Here is a 25,181-nt window from a genome sequence, read left to right on the forward strand (position 1 = left end):
GACCAAAACAAGGCTTGTCAGTTACAAGCGGATTTACCACAACTTTATCTCAAGCTAGGTCATTGCCTAGTATTAAATGAATATCCTCGATGAGTAAGACTTCACTGTTCCAATTGTCACGATTTCTGATACTAAGTCTGATGACAAATTAACACAAAGGGGAGAAACATTAGCAAAGCTGCAATTTACTCCCTGAATAAGAACACTTTCATCAGAAAAAGACTACTCAGAAAAAAGGCAAAGTACTTGATAATAAAAAGCTTCTCAGAAGCTCGTGTATCACTGAAAATTTTATTAGGGATAGGAGTGGCAGAATCACAAATACGTGACATAGAACCCCTCGACATAAATGGTTCATAATTCTCCATACAAAATTCAGACTGGTGTTTGTTTGACCAAAAAATGTATTGCTTTAAATGCATGACTGTGACCTTGACCTCATAGAAATAAGAACATTCGGAATAGCTATGTGTTGATTCTGTTGCTTATTTTTCAATCTGTAGCAATGATGTGCCCTTTCTTCTTGTAATAGGTGTACGTAGGAAGAGATAAGAAATTCTGCTCAGTCTTATCAGAAACTTGATTCCTAAATGTTGTGTCAGAATGAGATTTGGAAGTGCTCGTATGAGACTGAAATGGCTTTTTACCAATAAACTAGTGAATGGAAGACTTACTGACAAAAACCTTTTTGAGTCAAGGAATTATCGTCAGCTGTGTGAGTAGCATTTTCTAAAGTTCGACCTTTTGCTCATCAAGGTAGGTCTTAATGTCATCATCTTCGCAAATCTTTCACTCTTTAATTAATATGAATTGCCTGAGGTTATCGTAATTTTGCTAACTTTTTTTGGGCTGAGAACCACCTATCAAATAATTGTTATTTACTCTTGCAAATTTGACATGGGTTCTGTCCATTGTCGATATGTCTCAGATACTAACTCACAACCCTTCAAGAAACTTTCATTAACCATATCATAATCACCACTTTGTTGTACTGACAACGAGGTGTGGACCCTTAGAGTTTTGCCAATAATTATACTTTGTAATAATAGAGTTCAATTCTCTCTTGACCATTATAAATTTTCAGCATTTTTAAAAATGAAAATATTTATCTACTTCATTTTCTGTTAAAAGAGGTATTACCTAATATTACTGGCAACAAAAACTGAACTTTAACAGAGAAACAAAACGCGCATTCGTGGCATACTAACACTGTTTAGACTACTGGACGTCTAACCTGACTCCAAAACCTTGTCACCCTAGCAAAAAAGTTCATATGTTTAATGTTTTTGATGTTTCAAAATGCATGAAAATGGACTAGAATATATCCAAACATCTTTCTTGGTTTTGCTGATGTTTCAGTGATGGGGACTGGTTAAACATGTTGATTAAGGGAAAATAGTGTCGATTAACATGTTGATTAAGGGAAAATAGTGTCGATTTGTATTGGAGAAACAAAAAAGTTCTTGTGGACATGCTCGCTAATAATTCTCTCTGTTGGACTCTGTTTCAATCTCCGCTAAAATCAGGTTTATGTTTAGAATTTTGTCAACATTCATATATATATATATATATATATATATATATATATATATATATATATATATATATATATATATATATATATATATATATATATATATATATATATATATATATATATATATATATATATATATATATATATATATATATATGTGTGTGTGTGTGTGTGTGTGTGTGGTTTATTGGTCATTGCACATGTCATCTTAATTGAGTTTTGGATAGGAGATTAGTTGTTATTGGGCACTACGTACGGTGTTTGGATAGTATGTCTGGGGTATTGGTCAGTACAAAAGAAGTGCCGATTATATAATGCTGGGTGTTGGATGCTGGATGAGTGTGTATCAGTCACTATATGTGGCTTGTTGATATTATGTCTGAGGTAATTAGTCGCTACACGCAGCCTATTGATGACATAATGTGTTTTGTTTGGTAGTAGATGACTGGATGTTGGTCACTACACACAGCATGTTAACTTGTGTATGTGGGTTTATTGGTCACTACACATGACGTGTTTGACTCTATAAGTTTTTATACCATGAACTTTGACCCCAAATACTTTTTGCCATATTAAACTCCAGTTTCACCACATATCGTCTCCCACATGATAAATTCCCTCTTAACCCCATATCGTCTCCCACATATTAAACCTATGGACAATTTTAACATTGGATTTCCCGACTGAAACCATTTTTTGAGGTCAACCGATTCAATTAATGTTACAGGATTCCCCAGTGTTAAGCATCTCGACAGTTTTAACGTAGAATTTCCTGAATGACTAGACACCGCCTTCTGCATGTTAAGCTACAGGCGCCAGTATAATTATCATTTGACCCCCAGTACGCTCATACAAATAATGTTGTGTAGGGAAAGTGTTTCAGAAGCTGATAATGGACATCACATGGTCTTGTAACTCTCTGAGAGTTGACGATTTTTTTTTCTTCTAATCTTCAGATTTCGCAGACTTGAAATTTAAACGGACCGTTTCATTTCGGTTTCTTGGACGCAAGTTTTCAGAATAATCATCGTACGTTTTTGGAGAATATTTAGGCCAGTGTATTTGAGATTTCTAGTATGGTTGAGGCCATTTCATCCAAGTTTCTCGTTTAAATGCTTGATATGTTTGTTTATGTAAATGAATTTGTCTTACCCTATTCAGTACTGATTTAATATAGGAGTTAGAATTCAACCAAGAGACATGATCTCTCTCTCTCTCTCTCTCTCTCTCTCTCTCTCTCATGATACGACAACACGACAACCTTCAACTCGGTATTCATTCAGCATTTCATCAAATGGGTTGGTTATTCAAATGTTCCGTTCCTTGATGGATGCCATCGTCATCAAACCATGGTTTCTTACACGCGCAGGAATCATCGCTGTGGTGGGGATATTGTATCCTCAGCAACATCCTGGAGAACCTTACTAAAGGTGGGTGGGAGTAATGGATCAACTACGTTGTCAAAACAACCATCTGTTAGATTTTACTCTCAGATGGATTGAAAAGTTTCCCAATATGCCTTCTCAATTGTTCGTCTCTGTCTAAGCCCTAAAGGTCTGAGGATATTACATTTGAAATATTAGAAAGTGGTAACTACCACATAGGTCGTCACCATCTTTACAACACATGGCAAAACTGGCTGCCTCCACTAAGTCGCCACTTATAACATGCAGCGAGGGGAGCAACGGTGGCTAAGCGGTTAGCAGGTCAGACTCATGATCGAAAGGCTGTGGGTTTGAATCCTAGCATCGGACCATCCATGGTCAGCTACTATGATGTGTCCTTGGGCAAGTCACTTTATTCCAAGTGCGTCATCACTCATTGAACTGTTTGTGTTGATGTGCCAAAAGCACCAAAACCAAAACATGTATCCAATCGCATCGGACTTACGACCCCGAACGCGAAAAAGGCGTGGGGAGGAGGGGACTAATTAGGACAATCATCGTCACATGTCTGCTGCATTGAAGTACGGAACTGATACCAGGTACACAATTTAATCATCAGGGTATCTTACAATTAAGCAAAATAAGTTAGAATAGAAAAACTTAAGATTGATCATTAATCAGTGAAATTTGCTCTTGTTAACGTCGACAATCACCAACAGTCACTCCAGACACACGTTACAGCTCATTTTCAGGCTAAGGGAGATAACTGTTTACGGCTAATTACACAATCTCCACCGATTTTAATTCTGCTTGAATAATAATTAATGGCTATGATAGAAAAGACGGAAGAAGAAAAACGTGAAAATAAGAAAAAGTAGTAGTAGATATGAGGAACGTTCTGGTGCCCATATACATTTAGAGATCTATAAATGCATACAGACTGTTGCAAGACTGATGAAATTTTGTGCTTGGATCTGAGTAATGTATCTACTGCATACAAGTTATCACAACATCAAAATTACTATTATCAGCAACTTCTGTTACATTTTTCTTTCTCATCCCCCCCCCCACCTTCCAAGACCCCGGCCACAATCAGCTCTACCTACGTCTCCAGTTCCCCACTTGCCGCTCGTAATCCATGAGTCATGACCACCACAACGAACCCATTGAAAGAGGAACCTGGCTCTTGGAGTCTGCTGCCTACAACAATCTTGTGCTAGCCAACAAGTTCGGCCCTCAAAAAGCATTTAAAAGGGTCCACGTGTGCTTTGCCAGTTTGGACAACATCACAACCAGATTGTCTACATGTTGGCGGGGGGAAAAAACGATTTTGCACATGACTAAATATCGCCAGAACACGAAGTTTTCCAGGACCAGATATTGGAAGTGGCCATGACTTATTAATGACAACGTTTTGCCTCCACCTGAAAATGATTAAAAAGCCTAACCAACCATGAATCAGATTTGATCTTGAAAGATTGAAAGATCCAAAATTCTCAGAAGCCTTTTAAGCAATGATAGGTGGTAAATTTGCATCTTTGATAACCCTGGACAGACAAGACACAGACCTTGAGTCCTCAACAGCCACATTCAACACAGTTGTGACTATCACAGCTAACGAGATCATTGGCAAATGTTGTCGAACAAAGAAACCTTGGAGCATAATAGATGTCCTTGAACTATGAGACAAAAGAAGAGAACTGAAAAGGGAAAAAAGATATCATTAAGGAGATAGAAAATACAGAGAGATAAAAATTATCATGAAAAGCATGAAAAAGGCAAAGGAATCCTGGATAGAAAGACAACGCTGCAAAATCGAAGACAGTCTGTGTAGAAATGATAGCAAAATGGATTATCAAATGGTGAAATATCCAACCCATAAACAAGGGAAAACTACCACCATCCAAGACAAATCACGAAAATGCATCAAGAAGACCAAGAGATCCTTAAGTAATGGAAAGAATACTGCTCAGAATTGTACAATCATAAGACCCAAAGAGATCCAGCACTACTAAATTGCCCTCAGGCAGAAGAAACTGATGATAACCCCATTTTTCGTGAAGAAGTATAAACTGCAGTTAGTTCACTAAAGAAAGGAAAGTCGGCTGGCGTTGACAACATAACAGCAGGGCTCATCCAGGCATGAGGAGAAGGGATAGTCACAGTCCTGACAACAATCTGCAACAAGATATGGCAGACTGGAGAATGGCTCACCACGTGGATTCAATCCTTGGACATCGTGCGCTCCAAGAAATGAAACATACAGTTATACCAAAACTACAGAACCATCAGTTTGATCAGTCACCCGAGCAAAGTCAAGCTTCCGAGCAGGAAGGAGCAGCACAGAAGAATCTATACCAGGTCTTTATAGATTTCAAAACGGCCTTTGATAGGGTATGGCATGCGGCCTTATGTGCATCTGTGAGGAAGTACAACATCAGTTCAAACCTGGTGCAGGTTGATAAGCACCTCTATGACAAAGCAACCAATGATGTCCTCATCAATGGCGGCAGAGGAGCTTGGTTTCCAACAACAGTTGGAATCAGACAGGGATGTATAATGTCACCTACACTCGTCAACATCTTCCAGGAAAGGATCATGGAGGATGCCTTGCATGACCACAAGGGCACTGTCATTGTCGTATGAAAAACAATCACCAACTTAGATATTGATGGTTTAGCAGGAGATGAAAAAGAACTGGCTGATTTGGTTGAGCGCATCAACACCACCTCCACAGCATACAGTGTGGAGATTGGTGCCGAGAAAACCAAACTGATGCCAAACAACGCCAAGGGCATCAGTTCAGAAATAAAGGTCAGTGGACAGAAGCTGGAAAGAGTCACAAGGTTCAAGTACTTAGGGTTAGTTATCACAGATGATGGCTCTAAACCAGAACTATTTTGCAGGATTACCCAGACAACAACAGCAATAATAAGGTTGAGACCAATGTTTTTAGTTTCAAAATAAAGCTGATGAGCTTAATTGTCATATCCATCTTTCTGTATGCTTGTGATACATGGACGCTCACATCAGATCTACAAGGAAGGATTCAAACCTTCGAAATGAGATGATACCGCAAGCTCTTCTGCATCTCATGCATTGATCATGTAACCAACGAAAGTCCACAACAGGATCCAACGAGCCATCGGATCCTACGAAGACCTCTTGACCACTGTACAAAAGCGTAAACTGAAGTAATACGGTCATGTCTCAAGATCATCTAGACTGGCAAAAACTATCTTTCAAAGCACAGTGCTAGGGTGCTGGAAAAAAAAAGGAGACAGAAAAAGAGGTGGGAAGACATCATTGAGGAGAGGACAGGCATGCGATTTGGAGATTCACAAAGGGCAGTAGAGAACAGGGAAAGATGAAAAGAATTGGTTGTAAAGTTAGCTGTGGTGTCCCAATGACCTCTTGGGTTAAGGGTTTGATGACACAGTAAGGGAAGGTAGTTTATAATTATTTTAGTGATGATGATGATGATGATGATGATGATGATGTAACTCCACCGGCCGAACCCCGCTATCACCGTGGCGTCTTGGGCCTAGAAAACTTAAAAGCCGGGGCTGCTTTGAATTCAGTGCTTATGACAATTTTTAAAAAAGAATCGTTGTAGAAGGTCAAGGAGTACGTTCAAACATGTTTAAATGTGTCAATTGAAAGAATAAGGATAATAGCGAAGTAATAATTTATGAGTTTTATATAATTAAGTAAAACAACCTTCCCTTTCCGAGAGTTCATATTTTCAACAAGAGATGAAATGTTTTGAATACATTTTTTCTTCACAAACTTATTTAATCAAATGTATTGGAATCCATTGTGTGTTTCTAAACCAGCGGGAACAAAATTACGCCAAAATTTATTTTCCCTGATAATATTTGTTTTCAGCACTGTATAGAAAATTATGGCCACGAAACTGACATTTATATCTTTCTTCGTAACTCGCAACTTCAAAAGGGCAACAGCTGTTTGATAAATTGCGACAACTAATTCGTTTCAACACAGATGTCAATGTGTTTCGTGACCTTCCAAATAAGAGTGTCAGGCACTGTACAAATTTCTTTGTCCCGGGAAAAGCGGGATTTTTATCGTTATACTATACAAAATACGAGATATCAGCAACGTAAAACATCATCTCAACTTGAGTCTTAAACTATCTTATTACATATTTTGCGTAAGGTATTTCCTCGGGCACACCTGACCTGCTATGTTCAATCTGTCCTAATCCTCTTCTCTTTTTTCCCCCTCAAACTTACCTGTGGAAATTACTTATGGTGTTTACCTAGAGGGATAGCTTTATAAAGGTGTGGGACTTATCTACCTTGATTTAAACTCAAACGCAGCACATACTTGTTTGATCAATACTATTTGTTCGTCCGCTCATGGAATGCCAGGTATTTTCACCTGATGAACAATCTGCATCGGTTCTGGAACATAAAACAAGCAAGACGGACCGTAGAGTGTTTGACCATGAAAATAATAAGATTTAATCAGTCATCCGAAATAATAAAATAAAGCCCCGAATGCACTGGATTATTTGAGACCTCTTCTCTTTAAAGGCCTGTGCTTAGCGGCATGGAACGTTTGCTCGCATTCCTCTAATTGCATCGAATCAGTGGAGTGGGTTACACTACTGTTGTGTATATTTAGCTTGGCCCAAGGTGCACATAGCTTGGGAAGCGACAGGTAAAGGAAGATATATGATCGGCACACATGTTAATACTTTTCCTCTGAAATCGTGTTGCTTTAAGAAATATTGAAATTAATTTTGCACATGTTCCAAGTTCCAGGTGTGATGGATATGATGTATAATTTTCCGATCGATGGATAGGTGCGGATTAATGCAAAAAACAGTATCGTAGGCTTGACCTATAGCCTCTCTGGACGTAAGAGCTAAGTTGTATCCCGAAAGTAAAGACCATGATTTGTGTATTTTGTGCACTGACTATTTCTCTTTATTTGATCATTCCGACCGTTGCAGCTGAGGCCAGTTGTCCAGATGTAGCTGTAATTGTAGTGGCCAGTGTCTTTGGCACTTTGGCCGTAGTTCTGCTTGTTCTTGGGATTATAGGATTTCTCATATACAAAAGAAGGAGAGGTAAGTTTGTGAAAATGGAATGTATGTATGTATGTATGTATGTAAATTGATTGATAATGTTGTACTTATAAGATGCATTTATGTATATACTTGATCTTGTAAGATTTGACATCATAATTAAAACTTTTCGCACGGCTCATTTTTAAAGTGCTAAATATGAAATTATTGAATCCCATATGCATCAGTAACATTTGTGACTCTCATATATATATATATATATATATATATATATATATATATATATATATATATATATATATATATATATATATATATATATACACATACATATATGTGTGTGTGTGTGTGTGTGTGTGTAAATGAGCTGTGCGAAAGAAATATAATTGTGATGTCAAAGAGAGAAAGAGAGGGGGGGGGGTCCAGAAAATATCGTTTAGGGCGTAGTATAATGTAGTAATCGAGGGTTCTGATCGAACAGAAATTATCATGACGGTCAAGGGGGCAGAGCCTCCGGAATCTCCTAAATTGTAAGCGTTCCCAGGGCATAATTTTAACAGCTAATTGTGTAGAAACTTACTCTTAAGAAACATGTCTATGTCACGCCCCCACCCCAATACGCTCATGTATCCTGTATACGGGAGATCATCTCTATAGGGTTCTTACTTCCGTAGTATCCATAACACCCTTATAACACACCACCCTGGTCCCAAACTAGCAGAAGACACATGTGGAACCAACCCACTCCACCAAGAGTGGAAAACGGTCATTCATTAAGCAATTTATTACATGAGTAGTTATAAAAGGGAAAAAGTTCATCCCCTGCCAATATTTGTTTTAGCTTCAAGTCACCAATACGCATCAAATTAGAAATAGATGCATGAAACAACGTAAGACTTGCTTTTTCAAGACTTCAAGTCAAAGTGTCTTTTCTACGTCTCTTTTTAACCGTATTGCTCTCTCTATATAAAGTATATTGTTGTGAGAAAAAGTAATTTCTAAATATGAACAGAAGGTGTATTATGTTAATGCTAAAATTATATCATCAGCCATCATTATCAACTCATAAAAAGAAGTTGATTGATTGATTGATTGACTGGTTATTCTATTGATTGATTGACTGACTATTATTTTACTTGGTTTGCAGCAAAGCATTTGTCTGGAAGTCTTACATACTGTCCTAGTGTAGAACCTGATATATTTAACAAGCTGCCCCATATATCAATGTTTACCTAGCTGTCCCATATATCAATACTTAATCAGCTGTTCCATATATTAATATTTAACCAGCTATCCCATGTATCAGCGATCAGGTGGCCTAGTGGTTAGAGCGTCGGCCTCGAATGCAGGAGGTCGCGTGTTCGAACCACGGCCGAGCCATACCAAAGACGTAAAAATAGTAGTAACAGCTGCCTCGCTTGGCGCTGAGCAGTAAGAGGTTAGTGTAAGGACTGGTCGGCCTGGTGTCAGGATAATCTGACTGGGTGGGACATGATGTTAGGTGTCTGCGGTATTGTGTCCTAGTGCAAGATATCACTATAAATTGTCACACTTCAAACATCGTAGCGGTATGACTGAAAAATTGTTAAAGCTACGTTAAAAATCCAAACCACACACCCTGTCCCATGTGTCATTCAATAATGCTATACAAGGAATTGTATAAAACGAAATTTTGCCTGGTAATTTATTTTATTTGCTTAACTTGATTGCATTACTTCATCGATTTATTATATGTGTATTTCTTTCCGATTAATTCCAATCACAAACAAGTCCACAACATATTTCTACCTACTCCAAAAGACAGATTTTTTAAATGTTTCTGAGATATATCATTGTTCATAATTGTCGTAAATGAGGCCAGATACATGTAGCACTGTGTGATTTGTTTACTTCTCACTTGGCCAGGTATGATATCCTTCCAGTAGCAAGAACTACAGAGCGTGTTTAGAAACAATCATATAGAAACACCTGAGATGTGTAAACAAAATTATTATCTGACAGACCTTTATCTACGTTGTTTACTACAAGGGTATTGAACGGAATTATTTGGATAACACTTTTGACGGTTATAATAATATTTAAAATAATATATGTTTACAAATACAGTACTTTAATATCAGATGAGAAAAGAGCCTTGGCTCACTGCGAGAGTCACTGGCAATTCAAATATCTCTCTCTCTCTCTCTCTCTCTCCAGCGTACTGGTCGAAGAACTCGGTCAGGACCTCATTTTGTTGACATGGGTTACCGTTTCAGTTTTCCGTATTTATCTTTGCTATAGACAAAGCTATACCGCACCATCAGTTAAAATTTATAGCATAGTGTTGTAGTTTTTGTGACTTCGAGTGGTATGATAAGTGTTCGTATAAATGACATTCAGATTCAGTTTCTATGCGTGATCTGTTTGAGGGTGATTAATTGCCGTCTGTTGAAAGTGCCCCTAGTAATTATGCTGCTGATGAAAATCACCTCCCTCCCTCGCAACGAGAGTTCTTAACACAGTAACCCCTAGCGACGATTTTACGGGGCAGGAGGTAGTAGCCTACTGCCGAGCTCTGTAGCGTCATGGTCGTGCATGATACACTAAAGTGGGTGGTATTATAGAAAGGTAGACAGATGTAGCTCTACGATGATACCAAATAATCTGGAATATCTGGTTGCACTACAAAATACAGATAGAAAAACTTCATCTTTTGGACCCGACTGTTTGTTACCCAAAATTTGCCCGTGGTCGGAATCTGATTTTGTGTCCGGATTTTAGACTTTTTGGTCTCGCATCTAAGGCAAACCGGTATGAACTGCAAACAGACAGATGAGCCTTTGCAAAAAGTAGGATAAGATAGGCATTTGGAATAGAGAGTGGTCTCCATATAAAAATAATGGCTCCGTTTAGCAACAAAAAAAAATAAGTCCAACTTTTACCCTTCTGCTCATGCGCGAGTCAAATAGCCAACATATATCGATGTTTCTAACACCACTAGGCAGTATGTTATTGAAAGATGACCGGGAATTAGGTGTTTTCCAGTCTGTTCAAAAATAGCTTTCAAAATATGTTTCCTACTAGATTTTTAGGCAAAAATGACAAAAAGCTCCAGGGGTTAATGTGTTAAAGAACACATTTCGCAATCCACAGTTATGTTTTGTTGGTGGAATACCAAATAGTTCCGTTCTATGATAAAGATAGGTGACGGATATTTTGAAGATCAACATTTTGTTAAATGCGATTTTTTTCTCTCGAAAATAACCATTTCTACAATTTCAGTAGTCGATAGAGTTTCTTCGAAATAAATTGTCGTCGTTGGTGGATGAAATAGCCCGTTGTTAACAATATCGTAATACATTTTATCATTTTATTTAACTTGGGTTATTTTTACAAACTTCGACGAAATGTCTTTTCAGGCGCAGTGTCGTATTTGACAAATATCTAATTCATACTAATGTATGCGTTCCTACATATTCTCATATAAGAGATGTTCCAGCAGGCCTCTGGCAGTATTTTCATTTAAACACACGGATGGGTCTTTATGATTGTTTTCCACGAGGGAAAGTCTTGGATTTTTTTTTTTTTTTTTTTTTTTGTGAAAGTGCTGTCTAATAAGCCATATGTGTATGGAATTTTATATTATCTGCCTTTACATTTTATTGTTGATATCATTTTTTACGGAATACTGGGCATCTTTGAATTTTATCTTTTATCTTGATAAGCTTTATATGTAATTTTTTAAAGATGCAATTGGCGCCATATAGCTATTTGTGCTGATGTCCGTTAAAATCCTGATACACGCTTACATGCTGATAGATTCATAATTGCTGTGATATTGAAGGATATATTAGTAAAAACAATTATATGGCTGGACGTGCCGATCCACTTGATTTGCAGAAATTGTAAACAGTTGATTTGAACAACCCAGTTAGCAATTTTTCGTCACGAGTATACATTTCGGCACACACTATAGCAAACGTAATGTAACAGTCCTTTCTGATTTGTTTTGCATCCAAGTTACATTGAAAATTGAGGTTGTTATTTTACGGTACAACAACACAAGTGGGTTATTTAGTGCCGAGACAATATGAGTAAAGTGTATTACTCAGGAACACACCAAGGCAGTCCACCCGTTCTGATCCAATGGAAATATTTGAACCAGCGCCCTTTAGGTCGTGATTTCGACACGCTAACCAATGAGCGATCACGACTCCTGCCTCCACTGTTCGCTTCTTAAAACATACAGTAGGGTCCTCAGTATATACTACTACATCACGAGCCTGCACGAAGTACTTGAAAAATAGAGTGGTCTGAAGTTTTATTTGACTTGAAAAATGAAATGGTCTGAAGTTTTATTTGTCATGAAGAATGGAATGGTCTGAAGTTTTATTTGACTTGAAGAATGGAATGGTCTGAAGTTTTTTTGTCATGAAGAATGAAATGGTCTGAAGTTTTATTTGTCATGAAGAATGGAAAGGTCTGAAGTTTTATTTGTCATCAAGAATGGAATGGTCTGAAGTTATATCTTACTTGAAAAATGTAATGGTCTGCAGTTTTATTTGTCATGAAGAATGGAATGGTCTGAAGTTTTATTTGACTTGAAGAATGGAATGGTCTGAAGTTATACATGACTTGAAAAAATGAAATGGTCTAAAGTTATATCTTACTTGAAAAGTGTAATGGTCTGAACTTGTATATGACTTCAAAAGGGTATAAAGTTATATTTGACTTGAAGAATGGAATGGTCTGAAGTTGCATTTGAGATATTAGGTTTTTCAAGTGCCTTAGACAAAAGAACAGTTTAAGTATGTGTGATGTCTTTAACCTGTCCAATCATTTTGCAAGTTTGTATTACATTATTAAGTTTCCTATTATTCAAATTCTAATAAGAGCGACGACTTTACGGTTGGATAAGCATGTGATATGCGATGTTACATGATTGTTTGCATTTACGATGATCAAATTAAAAATGGGTATTAAAAAGTTGACACGAATTCGATTTGCATCATATTTTCGCAAAATAAGTTGCTCAAGAGCATTTCGATATGTATATATGTTGTTCAAAGACATGACATGAGAGCTAGTAGCAATCAATAATTCAATAAATCCAGACTTGCAAAACCACTCTTGTTAACGATCGCCTGTCATAAAAGAACAGCTTTTCAGTAAATATTTTAATATAATACAATAGTCCGAAATAGCAGTACACCTGTTTTATGAACCACACTTTTGGCATATGGTGTAGTGTCGCCTCATACAGGTGTCACTGTACGTTAACATTACTCAGGTAAAGTAATATTATCTTCATCATGGAAGTGATCGTTCTTCTTCGTCCACTAAAGCATTACATATTTCTGAGGCAGTATGACAAAAATTCTAAACCTCAGTCCTGAAAGTTCTTTTACTAAAGGCGACAGAAAAATTGTAACATGCTACCAACTCGAGACCTTGAAAACTTTTTATAAATGAAGTGGCTGACATCTGATGAATTTATTATTACGTGTTTAAAACAAACCGCTCTCCCCCCCCCCCCCCCCCCCGATTTAACACCTAGATACATTAGCCACCCATACGAGTTGAATTAATGCGAAAAGCATTCGTGAAAAGTATCTCGGTCCGACTTAGCTACCTCAAGATCAAATCTAGCTGAAAAGGGGCCATCCATTTAGTACGTACGCAAAAATCTGGCAAAACTTTACCCTTTCCCCTCCCCGTACAGATGCGTACTATTTTACACACACACACACACACACACACACACCTGTGCATGCACGCTTGACGCACCCCCCACCCAAATCTTAATCAATAGAACAGCCTATATTTGATCCACGCAGAAACCATAAAGGATTAATAATATTAACGTGTTTAATAAAACAGATAGTCCACCGACGTTGAATGTCTAGTTGCATCAAAGTTAATAAGCTGCGTAACTTTAAAAAGTTTGTCTAGTGTCCGCTAAAGTTCAAACGCCGACTGAACCCAGTCGAACAGGTTACGTATTAGATAAATTATTATAGAGGTTTTACACACCACCCCACCCCCGTTTCCTATGCGTACGTACATTATCAGTAGACACCCCCATACGAAAACGTACGCATTTTGGGTTTACCCCCACCCCTCCATGCGTACGTACTAAATAGACGGCCCCAAGGGAGTCATTCTTCCTGTGTTGTCGAAGACTGAATAGGACACCATTTGGTTCTGGTTTTCTTCATACTTTGTTTTGTGTTTGTAACAGTATGCATTCTCATGCTTCACCCAAGTTGTGCTGTTCTATTTACGGCCATTTTGTTATGTTGGGGTAGATTTTTTATTTTTATTTATTTTATTTATTTTTTTTTTTTGCTTTCATGTCACCTTTTATATAAGTAGCTGTTTTAGAGCTTATTAGTCCTCATCTTGGTAACCGGTCCTTATTTATCACCAGTATATCTGGAGTCACTGTGTTAAACTGACCCCGCTTGGAATTCTCACCTGGATAAAAGATGTCTATTAAAAAGCAATTACTGATTCAATGCATGTGCGAACATTAAACTGTTTATATACAGATCTTGATGGCAGAGTAAGATCAAAAGGCCGTAAATCTTGGATGTCATTGTCGAAACTATGAGGCGCCGTAGCGGACAAAATCTGGTCCAGTGAGAAAGTTGCAGTTGAAATTTCGATGTCGTATGTCGAAAAATCCAATATCACGTGTTGGATCAAAATGCATGTCCTTAAAGTTCTATTTTCTGGATCGAGATTTTAGATTTTATATGTTGAATTATACAGTGGTAGTTTAAAGTTATATTTCCTATGTCGACGTTTTACAGTGTATATTTTGAATTACACGGTGGTGGTTGAAATTTCAATATCATATGTCGAGAATCCCTAATTCACACGTTGTATGTAACTGTTTGTGATGAAAGTTCCATTTCATATGGCGAGTATTTAGATTTCATCTGCTGAATTTCACAGCAGCAAGAAGCTGACCCCTTGGTTAAAAATAACGCGGTCCGTTCACGAGAGCGACTTCTAGCGAATAAATTCGTATATGATTCTCAACCTGTGATTAGCAACTTTCAGACTGTAAATGCACGAAATGTAATGGCGCCTTATAATTGAATACACGAATGATGTTTGTTAATACTCGATATTATTTTGAATTGTTAAAGTGGACATTGTGTAATGTTACTTTTAACACCAAGACATCATTTCACCATATAAAAATAGCAATTCTGACAAGCACAATAACATATCCAATCACCGCTCTGTAATTCAACAGATACAATTTAAAAATTCAACATACGAAATGGAACTTTTAGCACAATCAATGTAATTCAACATGTTCAATTGAAACTCTCGATATATGACATTAAAATTTCAACAACCGCCATGTAATTCAGAGATACAATCTAAAACCTCGACATTGGACATAGAATTTTCAACCAGTGCTGTGTAATTCAACAGATGAAATCAGAATACTCAACATATGAAATGGAACATTCAACATAAACTCTTTGAACCAGTACGTAAATTAGCAATTCTCGACGTATGACTTTGAAATTTCAACCACCACCATGTAATTCAAACGATACAGTCTAAAACGTCGACATAAAAAATATAACTTTCAACCACTACTGTTTCATTCAACAGATACAATCTAAAATTTCGACCTTGAAAATGGAACTTTAAGGACAAGCATTTTTGATACAACGTGTGAAATTGGAATTGTGAACATATAACATTTCAATTTTTTCGACAACGTTCTTATTGGACCAGATTTTGTACGCTACGGCGCCTCATAGAAAACTTAGTCAACATATTCTGACCTGTTTGGAAATAAAGAAAGTGTTATTTTCGGATAATGATCGGCAAAAACCAGACACATCATCTCACGTCGTTTCATGTCTTACCGATTAAGACTGATATAGCGTAAAGAAATTTTAAGCATTTTTACCTTTTAAATGATTCATTAGTCAGAAACCTACTACAAAATCAATCATTTGAAGTGTGCATCCTTACGATTTTTGGCTGGATAGATTATTGTGGTATGAGAACTTACAAATCTGATCCAAATCAAACTCGTGCGAAAATTTTGTTGGGGTCTCTGGTAAAATAAATAAATAACCCTCGTTAATTAGTACGAGTTAATTAACTTTGAGGATTATACAACAAAACTTATCCAAATTTTAGTCTGGCTATTAGCGAACTATATTAATTGAAGAACACTCAATGCTTCGGAGAAAAAACAAATTCTCACACAACAAGCTACAACTCAATCTCTTCTGAACAAGCACTTGTCCCATGCAAAAAAAGTACTTGTCCCTTGCAAAAAGGAAGCACTTGTCCCATGCAACAACAACAAAAAAAAATCTATGTACTCTGATAATATTTGTGTATTATCTAAGAAGTATCTAAGAACATTTTAGCTGGCTCACTGTGTGGGCAAGTAACTATTTGATGACAAAGGGTCGATGAAAGGCATAGACAGCCACCGGGCATGGTGTTATCATATTCACTGCTACATTGAGTTTAATCTAATCGTGAGGGTATCATAATGTTAGACCATTCCATGACGCGCATACTTGTGAAACATATATATATATATATATATATATATATATATATATATATATATATATATATATATATATATATATATATATATATATATATGGCGAATAACAGCCCTTTCAAGTGCACTGGATCCAGCAAAGGATCACGCGTGTCAGAGATTGATTAAGATAAATACAATAAACTGACAACAATCAGTGCAAAACTAATTTCTAACTTACCCTGAGCGCTTTCGACTCTTAATGAGGGTTTTTTTTAAAGGCAAATAAAAAACACATACACGTCAAACAAATAAAAATGTGCGTGTGTGTGTGTGTGTGTGTATGTGTGTGTGTGTGATATAATCAATTATATATTCATTTTAACTTATGTATATCCACTCATGCTACTAATGTAGTCTTGTAGAATAAACAAATTAATTTATTTTGATGTTTATTGAATGTTTCCTACACATTTTTGCAACAAGTTATATCTGATATTACACAAGTAACCATACAATTATTTCAGTGTTTCACTATCGACCTATAATTAGCTGCCTTAAGTACCACGACATGATCTTCTGCAAACGATATCTCTGGTTTTGGTTACAGGAAAAAAAAAACAACACGACTGCCATCATACAATAGTATATTACGTCTGGTCTTAATTATTGTGTCTCTCATTTTATTCTTTTTTTTATTTAAAAAAAAAATGGGTAGGACAAGGAAATAAGAGGAATTACTAATTTCACAGAACTGCGACCGGCATTGACTCAAATCACTTAAAGCAAAATTAATTTCCGGAGCTGAAGTTTAATGCATATTATTTTTAAGTTTCCTAACTCGCATTGTTTTGTCGTATGACTTCTGTAGGCACACAAAATCAGTCATCGCATGGCATGATGGGAAATATAGGAGTGACAAAAATGAAAACTATTTTCAAATAATTCTCGATGGTCAACACTTAAGCATATAATAAAACGTAATATTATGCATTTATATTTTTTATATCTGGTAGGGATCTACTATTCTTTTATGCGGTGGTACTTACCAGCCAAATATAAAACTTAGAAGCTCACATTCCTTTATTCCCTTTCTGAAATGCAGATTTAAGCAGATGCATGGAACTACAATATGTATACTACATATTCCTTAAATCAGTGATGAACTAAGAACATTATGTAAAAAAGGCGAGAAAAATCGATCATTTTATTGGAGTATTTACAGTATTAAGTTTTAGGAGTATTTACATGTACAATGGACCGCGCCGGTGTTAGTGGACAGAGCGTCCGCTTCGAACCCCGGTCGAGTCATACCAAAGAGTTGGTACTAGCAGATGCTTGGCCCCAGCATTAAGATATCAGTGTTAGGACTGGTCGTCCTGGTTTCAGGATAATGTGACTGGGTGGGACATCATGCTACATGTCAGCGGCGTGATGCCTTAACATCACTATAAACTGCGTCACTACAGACTTCGTTGCGATATGACTGAAAAGAATTGTTAAAAGCTGCGTTAAAAATCCAAGTCACAGACACAGAGTAATGGACCCACACAATTATAAATAAATGCAACGGACATGAGCTAATATTTAGGACAATTCCCACACTTTGACTGTCCCTCACTACCCAACGTGAAGTTAAGGCTTTTTTTCATTCTAAGTATCTTATTACCTCATAGGTATTATTAATTGTTACACGTTCAAGTGTTAATTCAACTACTATCTCCTTTCATAGTTCATAGGCAAACATATTTTGGCGGCCATACGATTCCATTTACTAACCTTTTTGGGGATGCTTGTGCTCGATTGGTAATATGCCAACGTAATCTTTATAATCTTTGAACCTTATCCTTATAATGAACTGCAATTACTGATGTAACCTCCTTCAGAAGTACCAGGATTTCGCCAAGTCTTTTGAAGACTACATTTAATAAAAATCTAACAAGTGGTATACCTCAATGCATTCTCGCACTCTGTTGACCTCCTTTTGGTATTCAGGCCTACGAATGACGTCGCTCTTGTTTCGATTTGTAAGCAAAATTGTACAAACATTTGTTTGGAAGTTTTGAACCTTATAAGGCAGTAATTATTGCAGTTAATACGCGTTCAATGTAACACGCGTTCAATGTAACACATACGGTTAAAAAAATATGGAGACATTAATTCGAATGATGACTCTTTCACCAAAGTAGGAAAATCCTACTTATGTATAGCATGAGAGATCGATGGGATTTTATTGGAAAGATCTGATCTGTTATTTCAACTTTTATTGGTGACTAGTATTTCTCCAAAAGATCCAGTAAAAACAGTAATGTTTATTGACATCAAAATAACTTAATGAATTAGCTACAAAGCAATTTTAAAAGAAAATCAGCCGTAATCTGTCTGTTTCTTTGTCTTTCTGTCCATCCTTTCCTGCGTTCTTCCATCTCTCGATTCCATTATTCATAACGGAATACTCATATCAGAAAATATCATTCTAATGTATGTGCTGGCATTGTAAGACTGATCAGTGAGTTGTTCCATATTACTTCAGATGCAAAGATGGAACAAAACAAATCCCGGGCAGAACGTCACTCTCGTGCATAAATCCTTGCTCAATAAAAATGCCCCAAAACTGTATTTCTCTCTCTCTCTCTCTCTCTACACACACACACACACACACACACACACACACACACAGACACACACCATTTCAGCCAATCACCTTTTGCTAGCCCAATAGTACGATCAGAACGACAAAATATAAAAATTTTTAACATAGTTTTTCTCATTGTGGAAAATGTTCCAATTATACTCCAAAGGTGCGAGTCATTGGCATAGAACATACGCTCTAACAAAATTAGCAGATGGATGAACGGGCAAGGCGGCTTAACATGTAGACCGTTTTCTGTCTACAGAACAACGAGAATAGCTTACAGAGTTCCCACACTCTTCAACTGAAGTTTCAAATGACATCAGCCACAAAGAGTTGTTCAACTACCTTGTGTTTGGTTTTTAATGACATCCAATTATATCTTTTTATATCACTCTTGTGTTGAAACGGCACGTCAGTACAATAATGTTTATATAGTGCCTATTTAATTTCTAAAAATCCCAAAGCTAACAGATTGATAAGAAAATAACACATTAGGTAGATAAATCGTCTCCAACCCTAACCTTGGAAACATGTATATTTGCATGTATGTATAAAAGTATTATTAAAATGCGTATAAACTAAGCATCAGAGGTGCAAATTTTAAATCCTTAAAATTTATTAGCAATGAGAATGCAGGAAAATAAAATAGGGATTCTTAATTGTTTACGTTGACTGTGGAATAATCCCTATGTGTCGTTTCCTATACAAGTCTGTACTCAACAGCGCGAATAGGATGGACCAAAGTGTCTCGGCAAGAAATCCAAGGTGTAATTGACATCTGTTATTATTGTTCATATAGGGCGGCAAAACGGTTTGAAAAATCTTGAATAACTTTTGTGTTGTCCTCGAAATGATTTCTCACAAGGGTATTTAGTGTTTTCTTGGTTGTAATATAAAACGTCAGCTATACATTTGTGTACATATACAAACTGAATGTGTCAATGTATGAAAATTTGTGGAGGAAGAAAGGAGGTACTCGACATTTTTCTTGCGTACTAATTTTGGACTTGCGTACTAATTTTGGACTAGTTTAAGATTAGAGCTTTAATATTAATTTTGGTCGGTAGAAAGATAATACTCAGCCAGAGAACCCATAAGCCACGATGAGGTGGCAAACAGCTCACCTTTTGTCCATGGCACCTTAATAATGTTACCGATATAACTGAAGTACGATATTTTCTGTTCGACTAGGCTATTCGACATTTAAATTCGGAACATGTGTGTCTTTACATATCGCAGTTAGAGTCCCTTCCCTTAAACCAGGTTTCACTTCGTCTTGGAAAGATAAAACACGCAATGCCTTGAAGAAAGTATATGTTTGGCGATACAACAAAATGCCCCAAAACATTGCTTCATAACAAGCTTCTAGAATACAGTATGTATACGCTTATAAGACGAATCCAACTGCAAACTGCAAAGACCGAGATCTCCTGGCTCATCTGGATATGTGTAGTTTGTTAAGAGTAATCAACATAAACCCTCACCGGAAGGCGTATTATGCTACGACGTATTAGGATCTTTGTGTTTATTTTATTTAGCTTGACTCGCTTTATAAGCAACTATACAAGATAACTTGGGAGTTCTCTATCAGCATCGTCAGTAGATCGACAGAACGCATTTTTAATCTTTGATAGGCAAGCAGCAGTAAAGTTTAATTTAAGATAATTCTTTATTTCCATATCAGGTAAGCCAGGTGCGGTTCTGAATCACAATCTTCTCGTTAGTCAGAAGATAGAACTGCATTTCCATATAAGCTAACGAACACATTTTGCGGTACATTTCTTAACTCAAGGACATATAGTTATCTGTTGGTGTTTACAAGTGACAAATCAAACGGCGTACGATCAATCTTCGCCGAATAAGATTGTATTTCCATATCTAATCGATGGCTGCTTTACTGCACATCTGTGGCAGATTTTCTTAAAAGCATCCGATGAGGCATCATTTCCATATCGAGGTAGACAGTGGCAGTTTTTCAGTAAATTTTCATTACATATAGAAAATAACGACGCTTTCTCCAGAAGACTAAATTAGTCAGCAAAAATTATTCAGCTTATCCAACGGTAATTATTCAGCTTATCCAACGTTAATTAATCAGCTTTTACAACAGTAATTATTCAGCTTATCCAATAGTAATTATTCAGCTTATACAACAATAATTGTTCAGCTAGTCCAACGTTAATTAATCAGCTTATACAACAGTAATTGTTCAGTTTATACAAGAGTAGTTATTCAGTTTATACAAGAGTAGTTATTCAGTTTATACAAGAGTAGTTATTCAGCTTATCCAACATTAATTATTCAGCATAAGTTATAATACTCTAAGCCAACGTCCCGTATTCTGGAAACATTTTGAGAACAAACTCGAGTTCAAACTCAATGTTTAGAAATTCTAAAAGTTTGTACCTTAAAGTTAAAAATATGCTCTTTTTGATTATATTTTTTTTACCAGAGGGTTAAATCTTGATGACGTTTATGTACTCAGATTCTCTCTTTTATTGCGTGCGTTTTTAGCTTGATCTTCTTCCTCGACACTTCGAAAAAAGACAATTCTGTTTTGAAAAGTGTTTCCAGAGAAAGGTTTCACTTTCAGTCATTATTTATGCATTTGTGGTGACCTTGGAAATAACAAACTGACGGTATTGTTCCGATCAAAGTGTAAATGTTGTCTTGACAGCGAATACGAAAACATGTTGCTGAAAAAAATAAACATTAGATAAGACTATGTAACTTTTTATAACAAAATTGCAAACAAAACATATAATTAAGAAAAAATAGAAATAAACATTAAGTAATTAATGATTTGTGAAAATAAAGTTCCTGTTAAGTGAGACTAAAACTGACATTCACATCGAAGCAAGATCGTGTTGCGGAATTCTTTGCCTATGTTTATATAAATCGGCATTCATTATCTCAATAATGATGATCCTTTGAATTCCACTTGGCATCCGTATGTAAGGAGACTAATAATGATTTCAGATCTTCGCTTCATAGATGACAGCATGATTTGTGCATTCTTAGTCAAATGACGAACGATGTAATTCTGTCATAATTAACCTAGAGTGATATTTTCAAGCAACTCGTTATCAAGATTAGTACTTGAACCGGCCTGACCACTCCGGTGGCCTAAGTGGTTTGAGCGTACGACTCGGATGCGGGAAGTCGCGGTTTCCAACCCTGGCTGAGTCGTACGAAAGACTTATCAAAATGGTTAAGCAGCTGCCTCGCTTGGTGCTGAGCATGAAGAGGTTAGTGTTAGGAATGACTGGTCGGCCTGGTGTCAGGATAATGTGACTGGGTGGAACAGGATGCTTCGTGTTTTTCTGGCATAATGCCCTAGTGTTAGACACTCTAAACTGCCACACAGCAGACATCGTAGCGACATGAACACAATTGTTAAAGCTGCAATAAAAACCATAAAACACACACATACACACATACATGAATAGGCCTCATTTTGTATTGACGGTAGCTTTATTTATTCATGATTTGTGTCGTATCTGCGACTTCACGTAAAAGTGCATTGAGTCAAACGATATCAGCGTGACAGCTGTTATATGTATGAAATCTCACAAATTAAAAAGAATTTATAAAACGCTGACATATGTGTGAACATGGGTTTCAGTAAATAAAAAGAAAAGACGCGCATGCTTCTTAGTGAGCATTTTTGACAATATGACAAGGCAGTTTAAATTGTGACTCATTAAATAAATCGTACTCACTGTGATAAAGCCACGGAATAACAAAGACAAGGCATGTTAATAGTTGTTTCGTATTATAAAGTTTCACAAACGGCATAAGACAGGCTTATTTTCTGCATGTTATTGTGATTGATTAAACTGACATTTCCGGTTGCAAGGACAGTTTCTAGCCCTACAATTATTAGACACACCATATTTTACATTTCATAGCACGCCTTTTTAATGTAATTCCCTATCGAAACTGTATTTTTAGGTAGAGTGAAAATGTTTGACATGTCTTAGTTGAAGCAAAATAAATGCTAATTATATAAAATATATGATCTTGATATTAAAAGATACAGTGATTATAGAGTTTACAAAAGACAGGACATAATTATGACATGGTCATTGTAGATTGACACACGGTTGTGAAAAGGTCTTACTAAAGTGAATTAGTTATGGACGCGTGATATTGTAATGCCGTTGTGTCTTGAAGCGTTTTCGTCAACGTATCTCGATTTTCTCATATGTATGGGGCAAAAGTTAAATCAAAATTTGTGTGTGAACAGAAAAACACGTCAGTGTCTGTGAGCTTAAGAACTCGCGCGCGCGCGTGCGTGTGTGTGTGTGCGTGTGCAAGAACAAGTATGGTGATATTAGTTAAAAGACATAATCCTATAATTATATATGTATGCCTTAAGGGACAAATCTTTTTGAATGCATTATCCCTTTATAAGGGACCTACCATTTAACTTTTGGTGGGCGAGATCTGGGACTAGGATTTTTTCTTTTACTTAACGATACCTTGTTAAACTAATACAATGGATATAATGGGTTTTAATTATAAATTAGAGCAAGAATATTTTTGAGCTATATGAGACCGGACATTTTTTTTTTAATATCCCCAACCCAACCCACCACTAACACTCCCGGAAAATTAAATTGTCGGTTCTTAATGTGCTTAGGTCTCTTCATTCCACAGACCTCTTTAATGACAGTTCCTTATTGCAGGCTCTCCTTAAACATTTTTAATTTGGGTCCACTCACAATGTGCTCTTTATAGCGTGCTGGACTTTTATCTTTTACATTTTTGTTGAGAAATGTGGTCATGGGCCACCATTTTCAAAATCAATAGAGTCCCCGACCATGTAACCTTGAGGTTTCCAGGAGTCCTCAGTATTTTATATAAATCGGTACTGGATACAAATAACGCTGAGCACGATGTGACTTATGCTGCATTTGAATTTTGAACAACATCTCTTACGGTACATTGAAATGATAGGCAACATTTTGTCCCTTAATGTACTCATATGAGACAAACAAGTGAAATTAATTTGTCAATACTGTTACATCTGAAATTCACTTATTTCAGTACACAAAACTCTGCCAGTACCGATACATTCGCACCTAAATAAGAAAGATCCATTGTAGCTCAGCTGTAAGAACGTTGGACTTGTAATCCAGGTCGCCGGTTCGATACCCATCCAGGCCATCCCGGATCGGTTGCATCGGTGTAGCTTTGGAAAAGCTTCGCCTCGCATGGTATAGTCAAAGATGTGCTACGAATGCCATTTAACCGACCAGCCAACCAACCAGCCTAAAATAATAGCAAGTAATCAGTTTTAACACGATTCACGTTCAGCGAATTCTAACACTCTCATCTGCTAAAATGTCCTTTAATGTATATTATTCTTGGTCATGCTCAAATTCCAAACGCCACCACTTCATGTTGATGGATGCTTTTTCTCACAGCATTTTACAGTTCTGAAATCTTCACCCCGAGGCTGAGAACATGTTTATACTCGACAGACGATAAAATCACCTTATCTCGTCATCTTTCAAAAACTGACAGTATGAGTGGTCATCGTGCATTACCGTATACAGTCACATATGTGCAAGACCATTTGCAAGGACTTCGTGTTTGTTTTAGAGTTTTTATACTGTGTCTATACTCAAGGTGTGAAGACTTGATCCGTGATAAATTAGCAACAGAAATTTCACTTAATATTGCTTGACACTGGTTACGATCTTTGTAGATGGTTCGGAAATCTGGGATGTGCTCTATGTATGGGCTACATGAGCATTGTTGTACGTAGGTCATGGCAACAGAGGGATACTATTTGCTTGACACCTGTGAGACGATAAGTGTTTTTGGTGTCACGTAGTTGATAGTATTCCCTTTCTTTAGTTAAGTGACTGACAATTGTTGCTAAACTGTCTGCGATACTACTATAACGGTTATTAACAACGTCCAAGAAAGGCTTTATGCACATACATTGGAGTAGTTCATAGTCATACGCCTGATGATGGCTTAGTTTGTCTTTATTTAATGACGTCTTTAAAAGTTTTGCTGTTTCAGGGCAAGATTAA

At 36.7% G+C, this 25,181-nt stretch overlaps 1 protein-coding gene across 1 annotated transcript in view; it reads left to right on the forward strand.

Moving 5' to 3' along the window:
- The first annotated feature begins 7,512 nt into the window (after positions 1 to 7,512).
- The window catches only part of LOC149805034 (uncharacterized), an 89,345-nt gene continuing 71,676 nt past the window's right edge, over positions 7,513 to 25,181 (forward strand). Inside the window, exon 1 of the mRNA XM_089946726.1 lies at positions 7,513 to 8,020. Coding sequence (XP_089802852.1) covers positions 7,843 to 8,020 — 178 coding nt within the window. The 5' untranslated portion in view covers positions 7,513 to 7,842. The remainder of the gene's footprint in view (positions 8,021 to 25,181) is intronic.

The sequence above is a fragment of the Sinohyriopsis cumingii genome, chromosome 2 (assembly GCF_028554795.1).
Source record: "Sinohyriopsis cumingii isolate HCF-2022 chromosome 2, ASM2855479v2, whole genome shotgun sequence".
Classification (NCBI taxonomy): domain Eukaryota; kingdom Metazoa; phylum Mollusca; class Bivalvia; order Unionida; family Unionidae; genus Sinohyriopsis; species Sinohyriopsis cumingii.